General features: G+C 38.5%; 1 protein-coding gene across 9 annotated transcripts in view; it reads right to left on the reverse strand.

Moving 5' to 3' along the window:
* The window catches only part of ptprt (protein tyrosine phosphatase receptor type T), a 313,327-nt gene that overhangs the window by 123,418 nt on the left and 171,962 nt on the right, over positions 1-17,947 (reverse strand). For all 9 annotated transcript variants that reach the window (XM_084929068.1, XM_084929066.1, XM_084929067.1 and 6 more), the window contains exons 12-14: positions 14,926-15,127; positions 10,123-10,225; positions 5,683-5,959 (exon numbers count right to left, since the gene is read on the reverse strand). In XM_084929068.1, coding sequence (XP_084785194.1) covers positions 5,683-5,959; positions 10,123-10,225; positions 14,926-15,127 — 582 coding nt within the window. The remainder of the gene's footprint in view (positions 1-5,682; positions 5,960-10,122; positions 10,226-14,925; positions 15,128-17,947) is intronic.

The following is a 17,947-nucleotide window of genomic DNA, read 5'->3' on the forward strand; positions in this document are numbered from 1 at the left end:
GTAACTAGTAAGTATAAAGATTTACTGGACTATAACTTTAAAGTTGCACTGGACAAAGCAAAATTAGATATGGAAAGGTGGGCATCGCTCCCCTTATCATTAGCAGGGAAGGTAAATTCTGTTAAAATGAATATAATGCCACGGCTCCTCTATTTATTTCAGATGACACCGATTTTCATTCCTAAATCATTTTTTAAGGAATTGAACAAATGTACGTCTGCCTTTATTTGGAAAAAAACAGTCCCCAGGATAAGAAGGGAGTTTCTTGAGAGACAGAAAGAAGAGGGAGGCCTGGCTCTGCCGAACTATATGCACTATTATTTTGCTGCTAATATACATAAGTTGTTATTTTGGGTCAAAGAGTTAGATGATGATGAAACCCCAATATGGGTTCATATGGAAAGGTATGTCTCTAGCCCAGTGTCCCTGCGCTCCCTGGTCTGCGCTCCTCTACCCTTGAGCAAACATTTTTACACAAACAACCCAGTGGTATCTAATTCTTTGAAAATTTGGACTCAATTCAGATCACATTTTAAAAACAGAAACGCCCTCCTATCTGCTCCCATCTATGGAAATCACTTGTTTCCCCCAGCCCTCGGGGGAACAGCCTTTAGGGAATGGCATAGAGCTGGGGTGGAATGTGTCAAACATCTTTTTAAAAATGGTACTTTTATGTCTGCTGCTCAACTGGAAAAGGACTATGGAATCTCCTCCAAGACTAATTACTTTAGATATTTCCAGGTTCGGGACTTTGTGAAAAAGTCATTCAGCTCCTCCCTCGAGCTTCCACAAAGCGGATGGATAGACGAGCTGATGGACACAGATCCGACTGCTAAGGGGACAATCTCCACGCTATATGCAAATATTCAGAATGTGGCTTCCCCCTCCCTGGACAATGTAAGAAGGAAATGGGAGGAAGAATTGGGGCTGGACATTTCAGAGGTTGACTGGGGAGGGGCTGTAGATCTAGTACACTCTGCTTCTGTTTGTGTAAGACATGGATTGATACAGTTCAAGGTGTTACACAGACTCCACTTGTCAAGGGAGAAACTGGCAAGAATGTACCAGGGGGCCGATCCGACCTGCCCCAGATGTAAACAGGTGCCAGCCAACTTATGCCACATGTTCTGGTCTTGTTCCAGGCTGAAAGACTTTTGGGCTAACATCTTTAGAACATTCTCATTCATTTATAATAAAGATATGGAACCAATGCCTCTGACAGCCATCTTTGGTGTGGCACCGAGGGAAACTCAACTAACAGCCTCTCAGAGGAAGGCAATAGCATTCACCTCATTGTTGGCTAGGAGATTGATTCTATTCAACTGATTAAAGGCAACACCGCCATCCCATAAACGCTGGGTGGAGGAGGTGATGGCACACCTCAAATTAGAACATCTCAGATTTACTATACAGGGCAACACCAAGAAATTCTTTAAGGTCTGGCAGCCTTTCATTTCCTATTTTGAAGATGAGTTTCCGTCTACTCCATAACTGGCAACTTCCCCCCCCCCCTTTTTTTTCCTTTTTTTTTTTTTCCTCTGTCTGGGTATAGTTTTTCTGTATGAATGATATGCTTTCTGAAAACTCAATAAAAACACTTTGATTATATAAGTCTATCACAAATGCAAACTTAGAGAAATGTATGTGACTGCATACAGTACAAAAATTCCTACACACTTACCTACAAGCCAAACGTACGAAAGTGTGTGAGCCTTAGTCATACACCAGCACACAGAAAAAATGCATTTAGGGATTTCTGAGTCATCTGAGTGCATCTTGATTGACACTGACTGTCAGTTGGTAAAATCTTCCTCTGTCTCTCTCCTACACTCTCCAAAAACTGCACTCTGAGGCTTGCTTGGTGCGTGTGCGTGTGTGACGTTGATTGTCAGAGCATCTTGGCCAACCCCTGAGGCTTTTTACTTGTCAAGAAAGGTGTCTGGCTGCATTTCTCACACTGCGGAAGGGCATGTTTTTCCATGTTTGTCACACTTTCCTTTTGTTTTGTGCCATTTCCCACCCCATTTCTCCTTGCATTCTACTTCCTCCTCCTTTACCATTTTCTTCCACCTTCCCTGACTCCAGAGTCTCCAAAATCCTTTTCTTCCAAATTTCCCATCCTGTTTTTTATCCATTTTATCCACAGATCATTTTATGTATGTTGACAAGTAAATCTTGGTTAGACATTTCTCAGTCGCCCTTCTTTAAACCTATTACTTCAGGTAGCTCTGTGTATATTACCTTTCAGACACATTTAATCTTTTTTCAGACTTTTGTCCTGCTTCTATATTAAAAATTAACAACACTAGGTGTGATCTTTCAACCTTTCTAAATCTCTCCTTAATCTCTTTAGTTACTTTTCATTTGCAACTAGAAACTTTAATATATTGTTGGCTGGTATTTGCTCAGAGGCAACGTGCATACTCAATTAATAAAATACCCCACTTAAGGATTGCATTTGGGTCACAGGGAGGTGATCAAAATGGATAACCATGCTCACATTCTCATTTCTGCTTGTGTACATCTTTAAAAAGAAAACTTGGTTAAGTATAGATTGCGGTTTTGGTTAAATGCTAATGAACACACTGGGTCAAAAGTATTTTTTTTCAGTAACCAAACTCATGACAGTTCCGCTCATATCAGTTTTTATCTTTATTGACTTCCATCTTTGCCTCCAGTATTATATCTTGTTTAATTTCTCTTTTACTCTTTTTAGATTGCTATTACCCCTCCCACAATTCTCTCTCTTTCCCTACTCCCAAACCACTCTTGCTCTTACTTCTCTTACTTATTGCCCTAGGCATTTAATCTGGTGTGTGTATGGGTGGGTGGGCGACGCGTGTGCTTGTGTGGCATCGCACAACATCGAGACGTCGAGATTGCCTAGTAGCTTTAGTGTGCAGAGCTAACTGGCACAGTGACAGGAGATGAGAGACTGGCATCAGACTGATGTTACCTCTGGGAGAATCAAGCCCAAAAGAAAGCAGGGAAACAGGTGGTTGCTGAAGAGAAGGAGGAAAAGCAGTGGGGATAAGGGGGTGAGCAACAGATGAGCATGAAGGGTTAAATCAGAGAAAACATTTGTTGTCATAAGCATAGAGGAAGTCAGAGCAGAAACTGACGGATGGGACACAGAAAGATGGAGAGAATTTAGGAAAGGGAGGTAGAAGATTAAAAAAAGAATTTGATTGTTTTTTATTAGATGAAAGAGAAAAAAAACAGCAGTGAGCAATGAAGAGATGGAGAGTGGGTGGATTGAGAGAACAATTTCTTCTAAATGTCCTCAAGAGACATGGTAGAAAAAAAAGAAGGAAAATGATTGCGGATAGACATTCTCCTTGATAGACAGGTGGAGCTCAGAGGGGGAGAAAAAAGTAGTAGGATTATCCAAGGCAGGCAGAGAATGAGAAACAGACTTTCATCCATGGGATCAAACTACGACAAATGAGCCAAGTCCTCTAAAATGTAAATGAGGAGTTTCTTTCCAATATGAGACATCTACTGCTGCAGAAAAAAAGTGACACCTACACTGCAAAATGACTGACAGCAAAGAAATTAAACAAATCACAGGACTTTGTGAGGACTACAGATAACTTAAATCCTTGATTGACAAACTATCACTTTCACATATTATTACTAAATGCAATTTACAGAATACATTATATAAATACTGACTGTCTTCTTTCTGCACCAATGTGGCTCTGCAGTCATTTCAGAGCGGATGAAAATGTCCACAGTGAATCTGCTGGCTAGTTTAATCTCTGAGTAGCAAGCATGGCTCCAAAAAAACATAACAACTGACTCAAGACCTGGATTTGTGTGTGTGTGTGTGTGTGTGATGTCTGTCTGCACATGACCCTGTGTGCGTGGGTGTGTGAGAAAGGTGATGTGCCCTTCAAAAAGTCCAGTTGAGTTCAACCTATTTTCATTCACCGTGTTCAGGAGTCCTGTGTCCTATATGTATGTATGTTGTGGAACAATATGATTACTCTTGCCACTTTAGGATTTCACTATTATCCACATTAATAATTATCTTTGGAGGTTTTGACTCCTTGATTTTAGTCACCTCAGATCCCTGAAATATACTGTATGTAACCCTGGTTAGTTAAAAAGAGACTGTTGCACAGCAATGCAGTCACAAAACATCAAAGATTTGTGCCTGAAATTAAAATGTTTTAATTCAATTCATTTTTAATTGTATGATGCCAAATCACAACAAAAGTCGACTCATGTATTATATAGTGTATGTAGTAATGTAGTAATAACGACTGACTTTTCCTTTTGACATGTAACTCAAATGGTTTGATCAGACTGCAGTAAAGTCCATCATTTTAAATCTTACTTATTTAACATTTATCTGACATTTTTCTGTCTGGGAAAGTAAAATCGATAGACCACTCTGGTTGTTGCAATCACTTGAAATTTAAAAGAGAAGTATAATCAGGTAAAAAACAAAAAATCATGCTTTATGAACACGTGTCTATTTCTATGCCTGATTTCCTTATCAAATCATCTTGTTTAAGGCGACTACACAGGTGCGCTTGCATTTTTATTTCCGTTTTAACCACTAAGCACCCACACAATGCCCCAATTCATCATCTAAACAAACCTGAAACTGATTGGATTGACTGAAATCCAATCAAATAAGGAACTCTGATTTGACTGGATTTGGGGTCTGTGCATACAGGTGTGCAAAGCACACGCGATACACAAAAGTGGGGCACACAAGCAAGTATTCACACTTTTAAATGAATACTCATCTGCTCACAGTCACACTTGTTCAGTCATGCAAGAATTCCCCCCTACACACACCTGCTTGCACACAGTCTTTCTCCATATGACTGCATTGTGGGAAATCTGCTTTCTGGAGGAGGATATTACATCACGACAGTCAGCCAGCTCACCCGGCTTCGCTCTCCAAACTGAGTTACCGTGGCTACGGCGTTGGAAAATTAAAATAACCCCCACAGGAGTTCAGAGTATTATGGAAATTCAAAAGCCAAGTTGAAGTTGTGAATGAGTTATGAGAAGGACACGGGTGGCGGGAGGTGGGCGAGGTGTTGTTGTATTCGCAGACAGTATAATTACCAGACAAAAAGGGCAGCAAACAGACATCAACAGCCGAATGCTAGGAGTGGGGATTCCCAGAGGGAGTTGTAATTGTGTTCTTTTATATTAATTATTTATTTATTCTGATAAGCAAACACATAACCTTCAGTATATTAAACTACAGGCTTGAGAAGTCACACAAGACGCCCTTGCATAACTCTGTCTCCAAATGTATTCTAACTTCAATCACTTGCTGTCACATTAATGACTTAGGAACAAAATTGTTGGCCCTTTTTTTAAATAATCTGCTGAGATTGAGAAATAATATTTTTGTTTTTACTTTTGCTTTTGCTTGCCAAAGAATGGTTTTAAAGTTGCTGTTTTTTAAAATTATTTTTATGACAAATAAAAATAAGATAATCCTGGTAAAGCTTCATATCAAATTTGTTACATCGTGTGTTGTGCGCCTCAAAAGTCACTATTATTCCCATTATTAATGACATGACAATAAACCCACAATGTAAACTAATCTAATTTGTAATTACTTTTAAATTAAATCTAATTTGGCCAAATGGGAAATATGAACATGCTACTTCTTGTTACAATGGGTACTTCTGGAGAGTTGAGACTCACCCCATTGGCTCTGCTCATTGCCTGGTAGTAGATGCTGTAGCTCTTGGCAGGTGACAGCGGAGGATTCCAGAAACCACCATAGCTCTTGTTGTCCCCCACAGTGAAGGGCTGTACCACCGTGAGGCTGGACGGTGGTAATTCAGCAGCAATGTAATAGGGTGAGTCCAAGATGGAGGCATTGCGGAAGCTCACTGGGACAGAAAAACACTCGGGGGCTTCAGAAGCGGCACGGCGGGTCTTGGACTTGCGCACCTCCTTCACAACAAGCTGGTAGGAGCTGGAAAAATAAATGATGTCTTTAAAAGCAGTGTCTTATGTTGTTTACTGAAACAGGAACAAATCTACTTATCACTACCTAAAGCAATACTTATGAGTAGATGGTTTACGTGGCAACGACGACAGCCAGAGTTTTTGAAAAGAATAAAAAAATAATCACAATAAACTGACAATATTTCAACTGTTATTTGTCCAGTTAGTACAGTAGAGACAGACTTTGTTTTGAAATAGGGACATAACACATAAAACTGACAACTCTACTTCAACTTTACTATCCCCAGTAGCTCCCAGAGTGCTTTAAATTCATTATTACAATAAAAGCATTAGCAGAAGAGGCCCGAGGTCTGCTATGAGGGGGAAAAAAATTCACAAAATCCCAAACTAACCATTAAAAAGGCGTATAATTTGTTATAAGGGTCACTTATTTCTGAACAACAGATATACTTTAGAAGCTAAACTTCAAACAAAGTTCCTGGCAAATCATTTCCTGTGCTGATTCAGCACCCCGGTACAGCTTAAAGGAAGAAAATACGTTTGTGTGTGTGTATGTGTGTGTGTGTGTGTGTGTATATGTGTGTGTATATATAAGAGAACGGTGAGGGTAGAAATGAATGGATCTTTTTCAAAGTCCAAAAGTGTCTCCTCAGGCCTTATATTCTTTATGTGTACATCAAGTGCACGTGTGTGTGCATGCTCTCTAACAGGTGCGCATTTACCTGTATGTGCTTTGGCAGGTGTGCTTGTGCTTGTGTGTATTTTAACACATGTGTAGTGGGGTGTTTATATACTTGAATGAACATCTATCTTTGTGCAGTGGAGCTGCTTTCATGTGTATGTGTGTTTCCATTACACTCTGAGAGGCTTCATGAATGGCTGAGGGCTCCTTTAGCGGTCAGGACAAACGCAGCGGCCCGCCGCAATTACCTCCGTCCTCCACGCCAAGAACTCACTTCACAATTATACGCAATTAGGGAAATGTATGTTTCTGTGAAGGGGGCCGCGGCCAATTATCCCCTGTTCCCGTTTGGCAGCTTTCATAAAAGATAATTGCTGATGACCAAAGATGAGTCCCTCTCTCTCTCCCTTACTGTCACTCTCTTTGCTGTTTCTGCCTTTCTGGTAAAATATCCATTTCAAACTAATGGCTTTCAGAGGCTGCACAAGGGATGAAGCAGGGGCCAGCACAAGGAGCGGATAGGGAATTGTGTATGTGTGGGTCTGTGTCGAGCGCTTGGGAGCCCTTATATGTGTGTGTGTGCTTCTGTTGTAACTATCCATGTCTTTGAATACATATCCATGAGTGTGTGTATGTGTGTTATTGTGCCTTTACTCTGTTTGTGAGATGTTACACCTTTACAGCTTGAACATTTAGAGTAAGGGGATTTTCTGAGACTGGTGGATGGCTGTGTGATTATTAGGCAACATAAAGCGAGTGAATTCGAAAAGTGAAGAAATCACTGCGTGTGTGTGTGTGTGTTCTTTGGGGGTTTTTTGGTTGTTTTTTTCCTCAAATAGACAGCTGTTACTGTCACTGTTAAAACTTGGTTTTAAGCTTTAAAGTTGAAGTTTACAGTTAAGGCTTGAAATAAATATATCTCATCAGTACCAGTGAAAAGTTTGTTCAGACCTTCCACTGGTACTGTATACTTCTAGAAAGTGTTCTGCTGAGGCTTGCAGACATTTTTTTTGTCATGCACTCTGATCAATGGAGCATGTATGTATGAATATATTTGCAAGTAAAACTGAGAGATTTTTGAGATTTATTTTCTTCATGTTCCTGTTTTGGAGCAACTATATTATGTGGATGTCATTTTGTGTCACACTGAAGTAATATTCCTTCCAGCCAAGCCACTCTATCATGGCAAAACCACCCACCAATGTCAGTGGTTTTGCACAGCAGGACAATGCACTGTTCACTTTGCAAAATCTCATCAAGACATGTTGAAGAAATGTAACAGAATCCATGGTGCTTAGCCAACCTCGAGACTCAGGATGCCCGAGAACAAGCCAGATCCATAGAAGTCTAAATCTTAACCCACTGGGCTCAAATAATCTGTAATGTGCTACTGTCATATAGCACAGGACAACCTCAGAGATACCATGACAGGCCCAGCAGATGTTTTAGCAGCATGAAGGAGACCTACACAATATTAAGCACTGGATTTTAATCAACTGGTGCATATCTGCACTGACAGTCACTGTAAACATTTACAATGGTTTCCGCTTGTGTGCATTTATGTGAAAGTGAACGTGTAGGCACCTGAGCATGCAGCCTGATGTGTGTGTCAGAGTGCATCTTATGAGTGTGTGTCTCAACAGCTGCTTCTCTTTACAGAGCCTTTTTGGAAAAAAAAAACAAACTTATCTAACCTCCTAAATTTCAGATGCTCTGATCTGCAGGATGAATAAGAAAACAATTGCAGCAAAAACATTTGTGTGCACATTAACAAACAGATGCCTTTTTTTCCTGCTTCCACACGTACATCTGTTGGCACTTAAAACATGCAATACTTGCACCAAACACACATAATAAGCAAACACATTAATGGGCTTTTCTCTAGTTGATAAACACATAAAGACGGTAGCGATGAGGGTGCGGCCTAATTCAACATGAGATATATTTGCCATCTGCGGGTGATTAATGATGAGATATGATAAGGGATTTACAAAAATTAATGCTAAACCACTGACCTACACTCACATTTCACAAATCCATTTCCCAAAGTCTAAATTGAAGTGATATATATTCTCCACACAGCATTGTCGAAGCTGTATTTCCCTAAAGGCGAGCGAGAATAATGTTCTCCCCTGCACCAATTAAATGGATGAGATCACATGTTCAAAGTGAACTTTTAATTAAAAACATGCTGGCTGAAAAAATGAGAAAAGGAAAAGAAATAAATTAGCTGGGTGCCTTCACTCAGTGCTTTGTTTTGAAGTGAATACAGTGGACTGGTGACTGGGAAAATAAAACCTGTGTGTGCTGTGTGTGTGCCTGATAAAAGCATTCTAAGGGATTTTGCAGAACATGCAAACACAATCTATTTATTGGAGAAGTAATTTGCAAAGATGTTCTTGCACCACAAACGTTGTGATTTCTCCGGTTGCTAGACAAGCCGCACAATCTGCTGCTGACCATGGCAACCTGCTAGAGACAAAGCAATCAAAAGATTTTTGATTGGATACCTCTTTGCAACCAATGACCAGTGACTGTCAGCAACCTCCAGCAACCACTGCAGCATTCACTCTTCCTTGGTGATCAGCAGGTGCCACTGGCCTGTCTGAATGAGGCTCATATAGTCAATTTCACTGACAGTTAGCAACTTGCAGCCACCAGATTACACACTTTTTCCCTTGTGACTCATGGTTACCACTGACTGGTCACAAGGCCTGTTTATCCGGGGCCTTAAGAGACATGTGGGTGCTGTTTGTCCTGTTTGACTTTTTGTTGAATGTTGATAAAACTAAGAATCACCATTAATTACATTTTGTGTTAAATGTGTCTTTTAGTTAACCAAAACTGGTAGTGTCAGCAAATTACAGACACACTTTGTGAGCCAAGCTAAAAACCCACTCCAAGTGTTAGTTTATGCTGAGGCTTTTTTCTTTTATACTGTTTAGTCCTTGTTTTCGCATGTATGGTACAAATTAATAACACCATCAATATCTATGTATAAGACTATAAATACGGTGTTTTCTGTACAATATGCTCAATAAAATCCAAATTTCCATTTCCTTATGTTAAGAATTTGATGGCTGAAACCTTAAATTAAAGCAAAGTTTCAAGTGACCAGCTAAAGTATCAGACACTTGGGCCTGCAATGTCCAATACAACTTGCAATTCCACTAGTGAATAGCCAAAAAGTTACAAAAAGCAAAATGAGTAATGGCAAAATGTTTCACTGACAAATTTAAAAAAAAAAAAAAATCATTCTCTGAATTCCTTTGCATACAAATTAGACTTATATGTGTGAGCAACTGCAATGGCTCTAAAAGGGCCCTGAAGGAAGACCAAAAGAACATGGATGGAAAAAAGTAGGGGGGTAATGAAAGGGAGGTAGATGGGATGCTGGGAGGAAAAATGTGAGTAGGACAGCAGAGGATAGTAAAAGAAACTCTATGAAAAAGAAGCTAAAATTTTGTTAAGGAACGTTAAGAAATTACCTGATAGGTGCTCCGCGGGACTGGGCAGGTTTCAGCAGGATAGTGATGGTTGTCTCGGTCTCATTAAGTGGAGACTCTGACTCATACTCTGGCATCATGGGGGCTGAAAAGGTTTAGCAAATTTAAATTTTAAAACAGGTTGCCGTACACGGACGATTTTATTGGCCAGCATAATTTAAAAAGCTCTGGGTTGTGGTCAGTCATTTGGTAGAGCACATTTTGAGTCCCTATACCTTTCTTTTTTTTTTTGTAATTGAAGTCTTTATTTGTTTTTAACATTTAACAACATGAAAACAAACAAAACAACAACAGAAAAGAAACAAAAAAAAGAAAAGAAAAGACAGCTTCTAATCCCATGGTTAATTCTCATTTGTATTTTGGGTCTATTTTCAACACTTACTAACTATCGGTACACCCGCAAAAAAAAAAGAACAATAGAATCAAATTCTTAAGTTATTCCATTACTGAGTGCTTACACAAACATACAATGCAGCAAGCATAAAATTTAACTAAAGATAATTGCCCTGACCAAATAAATTCCAACCATCTCAGCCAAAAACACATCCCCATGATTTGTCAAACCCCTCTCTGTCATCATTAATCCTAGCCAAGAATTTTTCATACGACACCATTTTCAGCATATTTTCTTTCCACCTATTATATTCTGGAGGAGATGGTTCCTTCCATACACTGAGAATAACTCGAGCCGCTGCGATCACCCCCACCTTTATAACCACAAAGTCATATTTTGAAACCCCAGGTAACACCGACCGATCCCCTAATAAGCACAGTCTTGGTGACAAGGGTATTATCAAACCAATCCACCTTCCTATTTTGTCCAATACTTTTTGCCAAAAGGGATAAACTTTCCCACATTCCCAAATAGCATGCATAAATGTCCCTGGATCTGAACTACATTTCCAGCATATATTACTGGGACTGATTCCCATTCTATAAAGTTTGGACGGAGTGAAGTACCATCTGTGTATTAATTTATACTGAGTAAATTTACCCCTGGCCTCTCTTATACATTTATCAGAGAATGACAAAATTCTACACCAGTCTTCTTTAGAAATTGCACAACTCAGATCTCTCTGCCATATAATCCTCAAGTTTTCACATATCTCTTTTTTTGGATTGTTAAACAGTTTGTAGAAAACAGCTGCTCTATGTGCTGTACTGGACAATTCTAAAAACTCTACCACCATATTTGAGCTTTGAGTAAATTTTCTATACCTATACCTTTCTTAAAAATACACTGAAATTAAGTCAACCTGTTTGAGCCATGTCATAGTTTTGTTATTCTCAGAAAAAAACCCACCGGATGTTAATCTGTCTTTAAATGAAAGACCTTTTTAGTTAGCTGCCCTCCAGGAAGCCTTTAAGAAAAATAATTAAGTAACATGACAAGTTCAAAATAAGACAGTTTTATAAGGTTTAAATAATTTTCTAAAAACATATGGCTGATTTGTCCCTTCATGGTAAAAGTTGTGACCTGAAGCTAATGCAACTCAAAATGTCTCGTTACAAAACAAATTAAAACTTTTCTGATCATTGGTGTTTATATAACACTTTTTTTTTATCTATCAGATGAAATTAAGGCTAAAATAATTTCACAAGTATAAATATATTAAATGTCTAGAACAAAATATGCAGATTTATTAGCATTGTACGTGAATTCTGGTAACTTTAGTATACTATACATTAGTATACTGACATTTTACATGAATTGTAACAGTACATGGTTTTTGTTTTGGACTGTAAAACTTTATGTGACAAGGCCAAAGCAATCATGCAATCTGATGCCTGTGGGATCATGCCTCTTTGGACTGTCAAACAGTGGAGCAAAGAGGTCCACACAAAGATACATGTGCTTTGCCCATCACCGATTCATGCCCAGAGCCAGCACATAGGAGGTACAGTTCTTACACATGATGAATAAAATATGAGATCTTTTAAAAACTGTAAATATGATAAATGTCAAGAAAAAAGTACAAGGATGTGTAATTCTACTATACTGACATATATTTGTATACCGAGATGTTACAAGCATTGTGACAGTGCATGATTTGTCATTTTTGGGTTTTTCTTCCTGTTTAATAAATAATAGACGGAGCATCTAAGTTTATGGGGCAAGGCCATGCAATCTGATGCCTGTGGGATCATTCCTCTTTCCACTATCGAACATTGGAACAATGATGCCCACACAAAGACAGATGACCTTTGCCCTTGACTCACTCATGCCTGCAGTGAACATATTGGAGACACTGATCTTTGTAGCATGCTCATACACATGTACAAGACCCTAGCAAAGAAGATATATCACTGTTTGGATATATCTTTGACCTATGCATCTCAGACTGATGGATTGTCTGTACGAGAGACTGTGCCCTATTGAACAAGAAACCAATATCTCAAAAGGGTTTGACTGCAATTTGAAACAAGTGAACATGCTAGCTGACCAACAATCATCCTCCTCCTAATGACACATGTTTTAGAAATAGCGATACATCCCAATACCAATCCCAAAAGTAACTCTGTACAAAGGGTTTGTAAAGGTATAAAATCGCAGAAATACAATATGTTTCTTGACTTATATGCACACCAACAGTGCTTTGCAAGATACTACCAGAAAGGCATTCTAGTACCTTTGTGGTAGTATACAAATACAATTTTCTTTTATTATTTTTTATGGTCTGGCCTTTAAAGGGTTAATGTAACTATTAAATGTAACTTGAATAAAAAAAGAAGTCTAAAAAAACCCAACCTTTGAGGTCTACTTCTTCGTCACTGACAAAGACGGACGTGCATATGGCAAAGCCAGCTATATTTCCTCTGAGTCAACAACGGAAGAAAAAAAGCACCCTCCCATGTGTATGTCGAATCCCTGATTTAAAACATGTAAATGCTAAATTGCTATGAAATGTTTTGTTTTTTTAACATTACAGTATATCTCAACAAGAGTGATATTATCAGGATGTATAACGATAAAGAAAAAGTAGACGTAAGCTTCACCGCCGAGGGCTTCACAGCTATTCTATTACACTCAAATTTTAATTTCACATCTGTCATGCCCTCATACTGGAGGTGCAGCATATAAATGTCTGAGTAGAACATCAACACTTTTTTTCCTGATTGGTATGGCATTCAGGTTATTAGCATGAATCCTACCCTCGCCACTCTGTCCATCCATCTCTATGTGTCTGCAGCATTTAATTTAAATCTCTTCATCCTGTAGCTCCTGAACGAGATAATAAAGATTGGTGATGGCGTGACATTTGAAAGAAGACACATCTGTTATGTGTGGAGGCACCACATTTCCTTTTTGTTCCTCTTGGCAATGTGTTGTTAAGTTTTGAAAGGATGATGGAAGAACAGAGGCTCGGTGGAAAGGTCACGCTAAAAATCACTGTAGGTGTTGACAGATAGGACAACACTTAAAACATACTGTTAACACATTACACATTCATCTTCTAGATCAGTCAGGACTTCATCGTGTACAGCAGCACTGCGACAAGTCTGGATTCAGTGGTATATTCGCACTTGACTTTAAGCCACAAACCCACATTTTGGGTTTTTTTTATATTATAGGGAATAGAAGTGACGTGTATACTGTCAACACACGCTAGTGTATATTGTAGTTTACTGTATTATTGTTGGGTTGTATTATTGTAGGGTTTTTACTGTACAATATAAAGAGCTTAAAAGAACTGCTGTTGTGATTTGGCGCTATATCAATAAAACCGAATGGAATTGAACTAAGTCGAATAGCGTCGTTAACAGAAAACAATTTCAGGCCACATTTTTTATAAACCACACTGCTTTTTTTTAGTAAAAGAGTGGACACTTGTTGTGGCACTTAACAGACTCCAGGACTGAATACAGATAAGTGAATGAATATGAAGTGGTTTGAATACAGAGCCTCTTTTGGAACAAAGTGAAAGCACAAGATCTATGTATGCTAGTCAACTATGTAATGAGACTGACAAATGTGGAAGTGACAAGCTTTCAGTGAAATACCGAGTGGTTTATATTTCTAAATGTTCATATTTTACTCTGCAGCTTTTGTATTCATTCCTAAATTAAAATTATTCTCAGTAATGCGATACTTATTCAGAGTTCCTTCTGTATAAAGTTGACTTGTAACCATAAGAGTTTATTGGTTTAGCACAAACTTACAGGGAGTGTCTCCTCAGAGCTTTCTGTTTTCTTTTGTTTTTTCAAAGGTCACAACTGCCTCAATGAGGTCTAATTAGCTAAACAAACAAACCACAAAGGAGAGACAATCCAGTAAAAGATTTGTAAAGGGCTTACAGGAGAATTGTTGAGAAAAAAAAAAAGGCAAAATGTGAAATCAGAAAGGCACACAGAGAGATTTAGATAACAAAGAATGAGCTGAAGGGTTTTATTTAGCATCAGTCATTCTGTCATTTGGGCATCACAGCATAGCCTTCTCTAAACAGTTGAAATGATAATGTTCTCTCATTCAAGAATAAAGAGCTGTATTAACATATGAGGGCACTTCACAATTCTTGCCACAAAAGTTTATTGTTTTTCCTTTTTTTGTGCGGCGACTGACATTTTCTGTGGACCAAGGCTGGTGACACAAACAGGGGGATACAAAGCCAGATGGGAGAACAACCAAATGGTCATTCAGACAAAGAGAGACACAAATTAAAACGCTTATTTATAGTGCAACTGACTGACATGTCAGCACACAGGCTGTCTAATAAACACGTTTTTACTGTCTGTATGTGGCATTAATGTTTTAAGAAGCAAATAACACCTAACAGTAATGTTTACCTGCAATCTTGGTGGTTATGCGGGTAGTGACAGGCGGACCAAAGCCCTTGTTGGTAGATGCTTTAAGGGTGAAGAAGTAGGTGGTTCCCGGGTACAGCCCAACAAACAGATGGTGGGTCTCATTCCTCTGCTTGAAAACTTGTCCCCGCTGGGTTGTCAGATCAGCACTGGGGTCCAAGGAGCTCAGTGCCTTATAGGTAATCTAGAGGTAGATGGGAAAATTTTACATTTAAATGCACTTACATAATTCAGCTTTATTTATTCATCTGTTTACATTTGTTTCACTCACACAATTTAAATAAACAAGTGATAGCTCATTTAATTTTAACATAACTGAAATATCTTTTATTTATTTATTTTTTAAAGGAAGGAACAAGCAGGATTGGTTCAACGTTGCACTTGAGGTTTTAGATATCAATTTGTTTAAACCAATTTTTGTAATGCTTGATTTCAATCAATAATATCTGTTTTCGTTTTTTTATCCATAAGTAGTTTGGTTCGGTTGAATAATGCTTCAAAATTTAAAAAGAACACATTTATGCGTTCATCTAATTGTACACGCAGGCATGCAACAGCATCCTTTGGATTCACTGATGTACAGCTGGTGTACAGTTGGCTGTACAACCAAGCAATAAAATGAAAAATGCTATAAATGCTACATGGCCTGAGGGGAATTGCAATCAGTGATCATTCTTTTGTCAACATGAATGTTCAATTTTCCCATTAGACATTTCATTTGATTTGATTTAATTTCAAAAATGCCAGCTTAAGTACAGTCTTAGAGGGTAAAATATGTTATGGTATAAACAGTAATTTTAACCTGTAAAGAATATCAAAATAGACTGATTTTCTTTCTTCTATTTTTTAATCTTCAAATCACAAAAAAACAAAAAACAAAACAAAAGAAAGTAAGCTTTAAATTCAGAGTCACCGTCTTCCAAACACCTCCACAGACACATCTAAAAAATCCAGTAAATCAATCATCAGTTATTAAATTGTCTGCTAAATGCAGTACAAATCATTTTTTGGAGTTCAAGAGATGATGGCTCTTTACAATAGGTCTGTGTGTCTCTCCACGATCTCCACTTTGAGACTGGAACAAATTGAGCAAATTGACCCGTAACCATTAAACTGGCAGAAACACTAAAATAGTTCTTCTGTTAAAAGAACTGTCAATGTCTGTCGTGGTGTTGCTACTGGCAAGTTTCCACACTGTGAAACCATCAATGACTGCACACATGGGCACACACAAACACGCACGATAAAACACAGGAGGACAGCTGTCATTGTGAATGACAGTCAGTACAAAAGATTATTGAGTGGTGGGAAAAAACACATTAAAAGCAAATCAACTCCAAACACATTTCAGCACTTTGTGGTTGTGTGTAAGTGCTTGTCCGAGTACACATCTGTTTGTCCTTTAGCCACAAAGTGTGAAAAAACATACTGGATAAAGTGTGAAAGTGAAAACAAAGAGGCAGGTAGAGCAGGAGACTGAACCAGAGAGACAGAAACAACAAAACGAGTGAGCCATAAGGCACTTGGTGAGGTGGAAACCGCAACCAATGCACAATCTTTTGCCAACTTGCAGAGCTACCTCACCTAGAAAGGCTCCTGTTTCCTTTTAGTTGTCTTCTAATTTTTCAATTTCATGACTAAATGCTCTGTAAAGGCAAACACGGTCAACCCCAAATTGTCAAAGAAAAACTTTCCCACCACCATTAGTGCATCACAGCATCATAGCATCATAGCTATGGCTACAAAAACAGAAAAAGATCACATCACTAAATGTCTAAATGACTCACATCAACTGAAAAGTTACCAAATACATTAACTAACAAGGAGAAATATCCTTAAGAGATGCATAATACACAGAAATAACTGAGTAAGAATAAAAACATTTTGAGGGAGACAGTGGGAAAAAACAACAGAACTGTTCTGGAGGAACAACATGACTATGACCTCTCCGGTTTGCATTCAGGACTAAAGACAATATGTCATATTTCAGAATGAACAGCACAGAATGACACAAAGGGGTATAGTGAAAAGGTGGAAAACAAAGAAAAAGGTGGACAACAAACTGGAAACAGCATAAAGTTTTGGAACACAGAAATGCAATGAATAGATGATAGGCTAATTTAGACACAAACACATTTGCGCAATCAAACAGTGATGATTATGGATTCCAGGAAGGGTTTTAATTTAATGTATTGATAATCTTTAGCACCATTACTCTCAATTTAAAATGAGAATACTGCATTGATATACACTTAAAGCAGATTAGTGGGAGTGAGTAAAAAAGAACACAACGATGAAAATAATAACGGTGATAAAGAGGAAGATAAAAACAAGACTGAACAAGAATGAATAAGGAAAAGAAAGCAAGGACATGAAATGAAACAAGTGATGTGGATAGACACAAAGGGAAAATGGGTAGCTTCGAGTGTGCATGGGAGTGTGTTAGAGTGAAATAGCACATTTGTTGGAGGACGAATTCAGGAATTCAAAATCATGGACGTTGGGTGGTCCACGTCAGCCCATTAACAGTCAAATCAAAGGCATTGACAGCTGGGTGCATCACTTCAACTAGGCCCCAGGCTGTAGTACTGATATGTGAATACGTGACTTTGGATGGATGTGCTGGAGCAAATACAAATGCAAAGAGTGAGGACATACGACAGGACAGAGCAGAAGACAGGAAAGACGCAAAGTAAGGGAGACCATGTAAATATGTGAGAAAATAGAATGGCTGCCCCAGACTTGGACATATGATGGTGCAGGAGCTACAGTACATTCATGTTATTCATAAGCAGAAAAAAGATTCATAGTTAGTTTGAGCTCATTTGTCTGCGTTATTTGATGCATTGGGATTGCCACTGTCCCCTAGTGAAAAGCTGTTCCTATGGATAGCAATAGTTAGAAAAGAGATCAGAAGGTCTGACATGAATAAATGTTCCCATTATGTTCAGTAGCTCTTTGCTTCTATTGTGAATTTAATGCGAGACTGAAACTCTACCTTGTC

This window comes from Perissodus microlepis, chromosome 5 (genome assembly GCF_051167445.1).
Source record: "Perissodus microlepis isolate ML-2025 ecotype Zambia chromosome 5, ASM5116744v1, whole genome shotgun sequence".
Classification (NCBI taxonomy): domain Eukaryota; kingdom Metazoa; phylum Chordata; class Actinopteri; order Cichliformes; family Cichlidae; genus Perissodus; species Perissodus microlepis.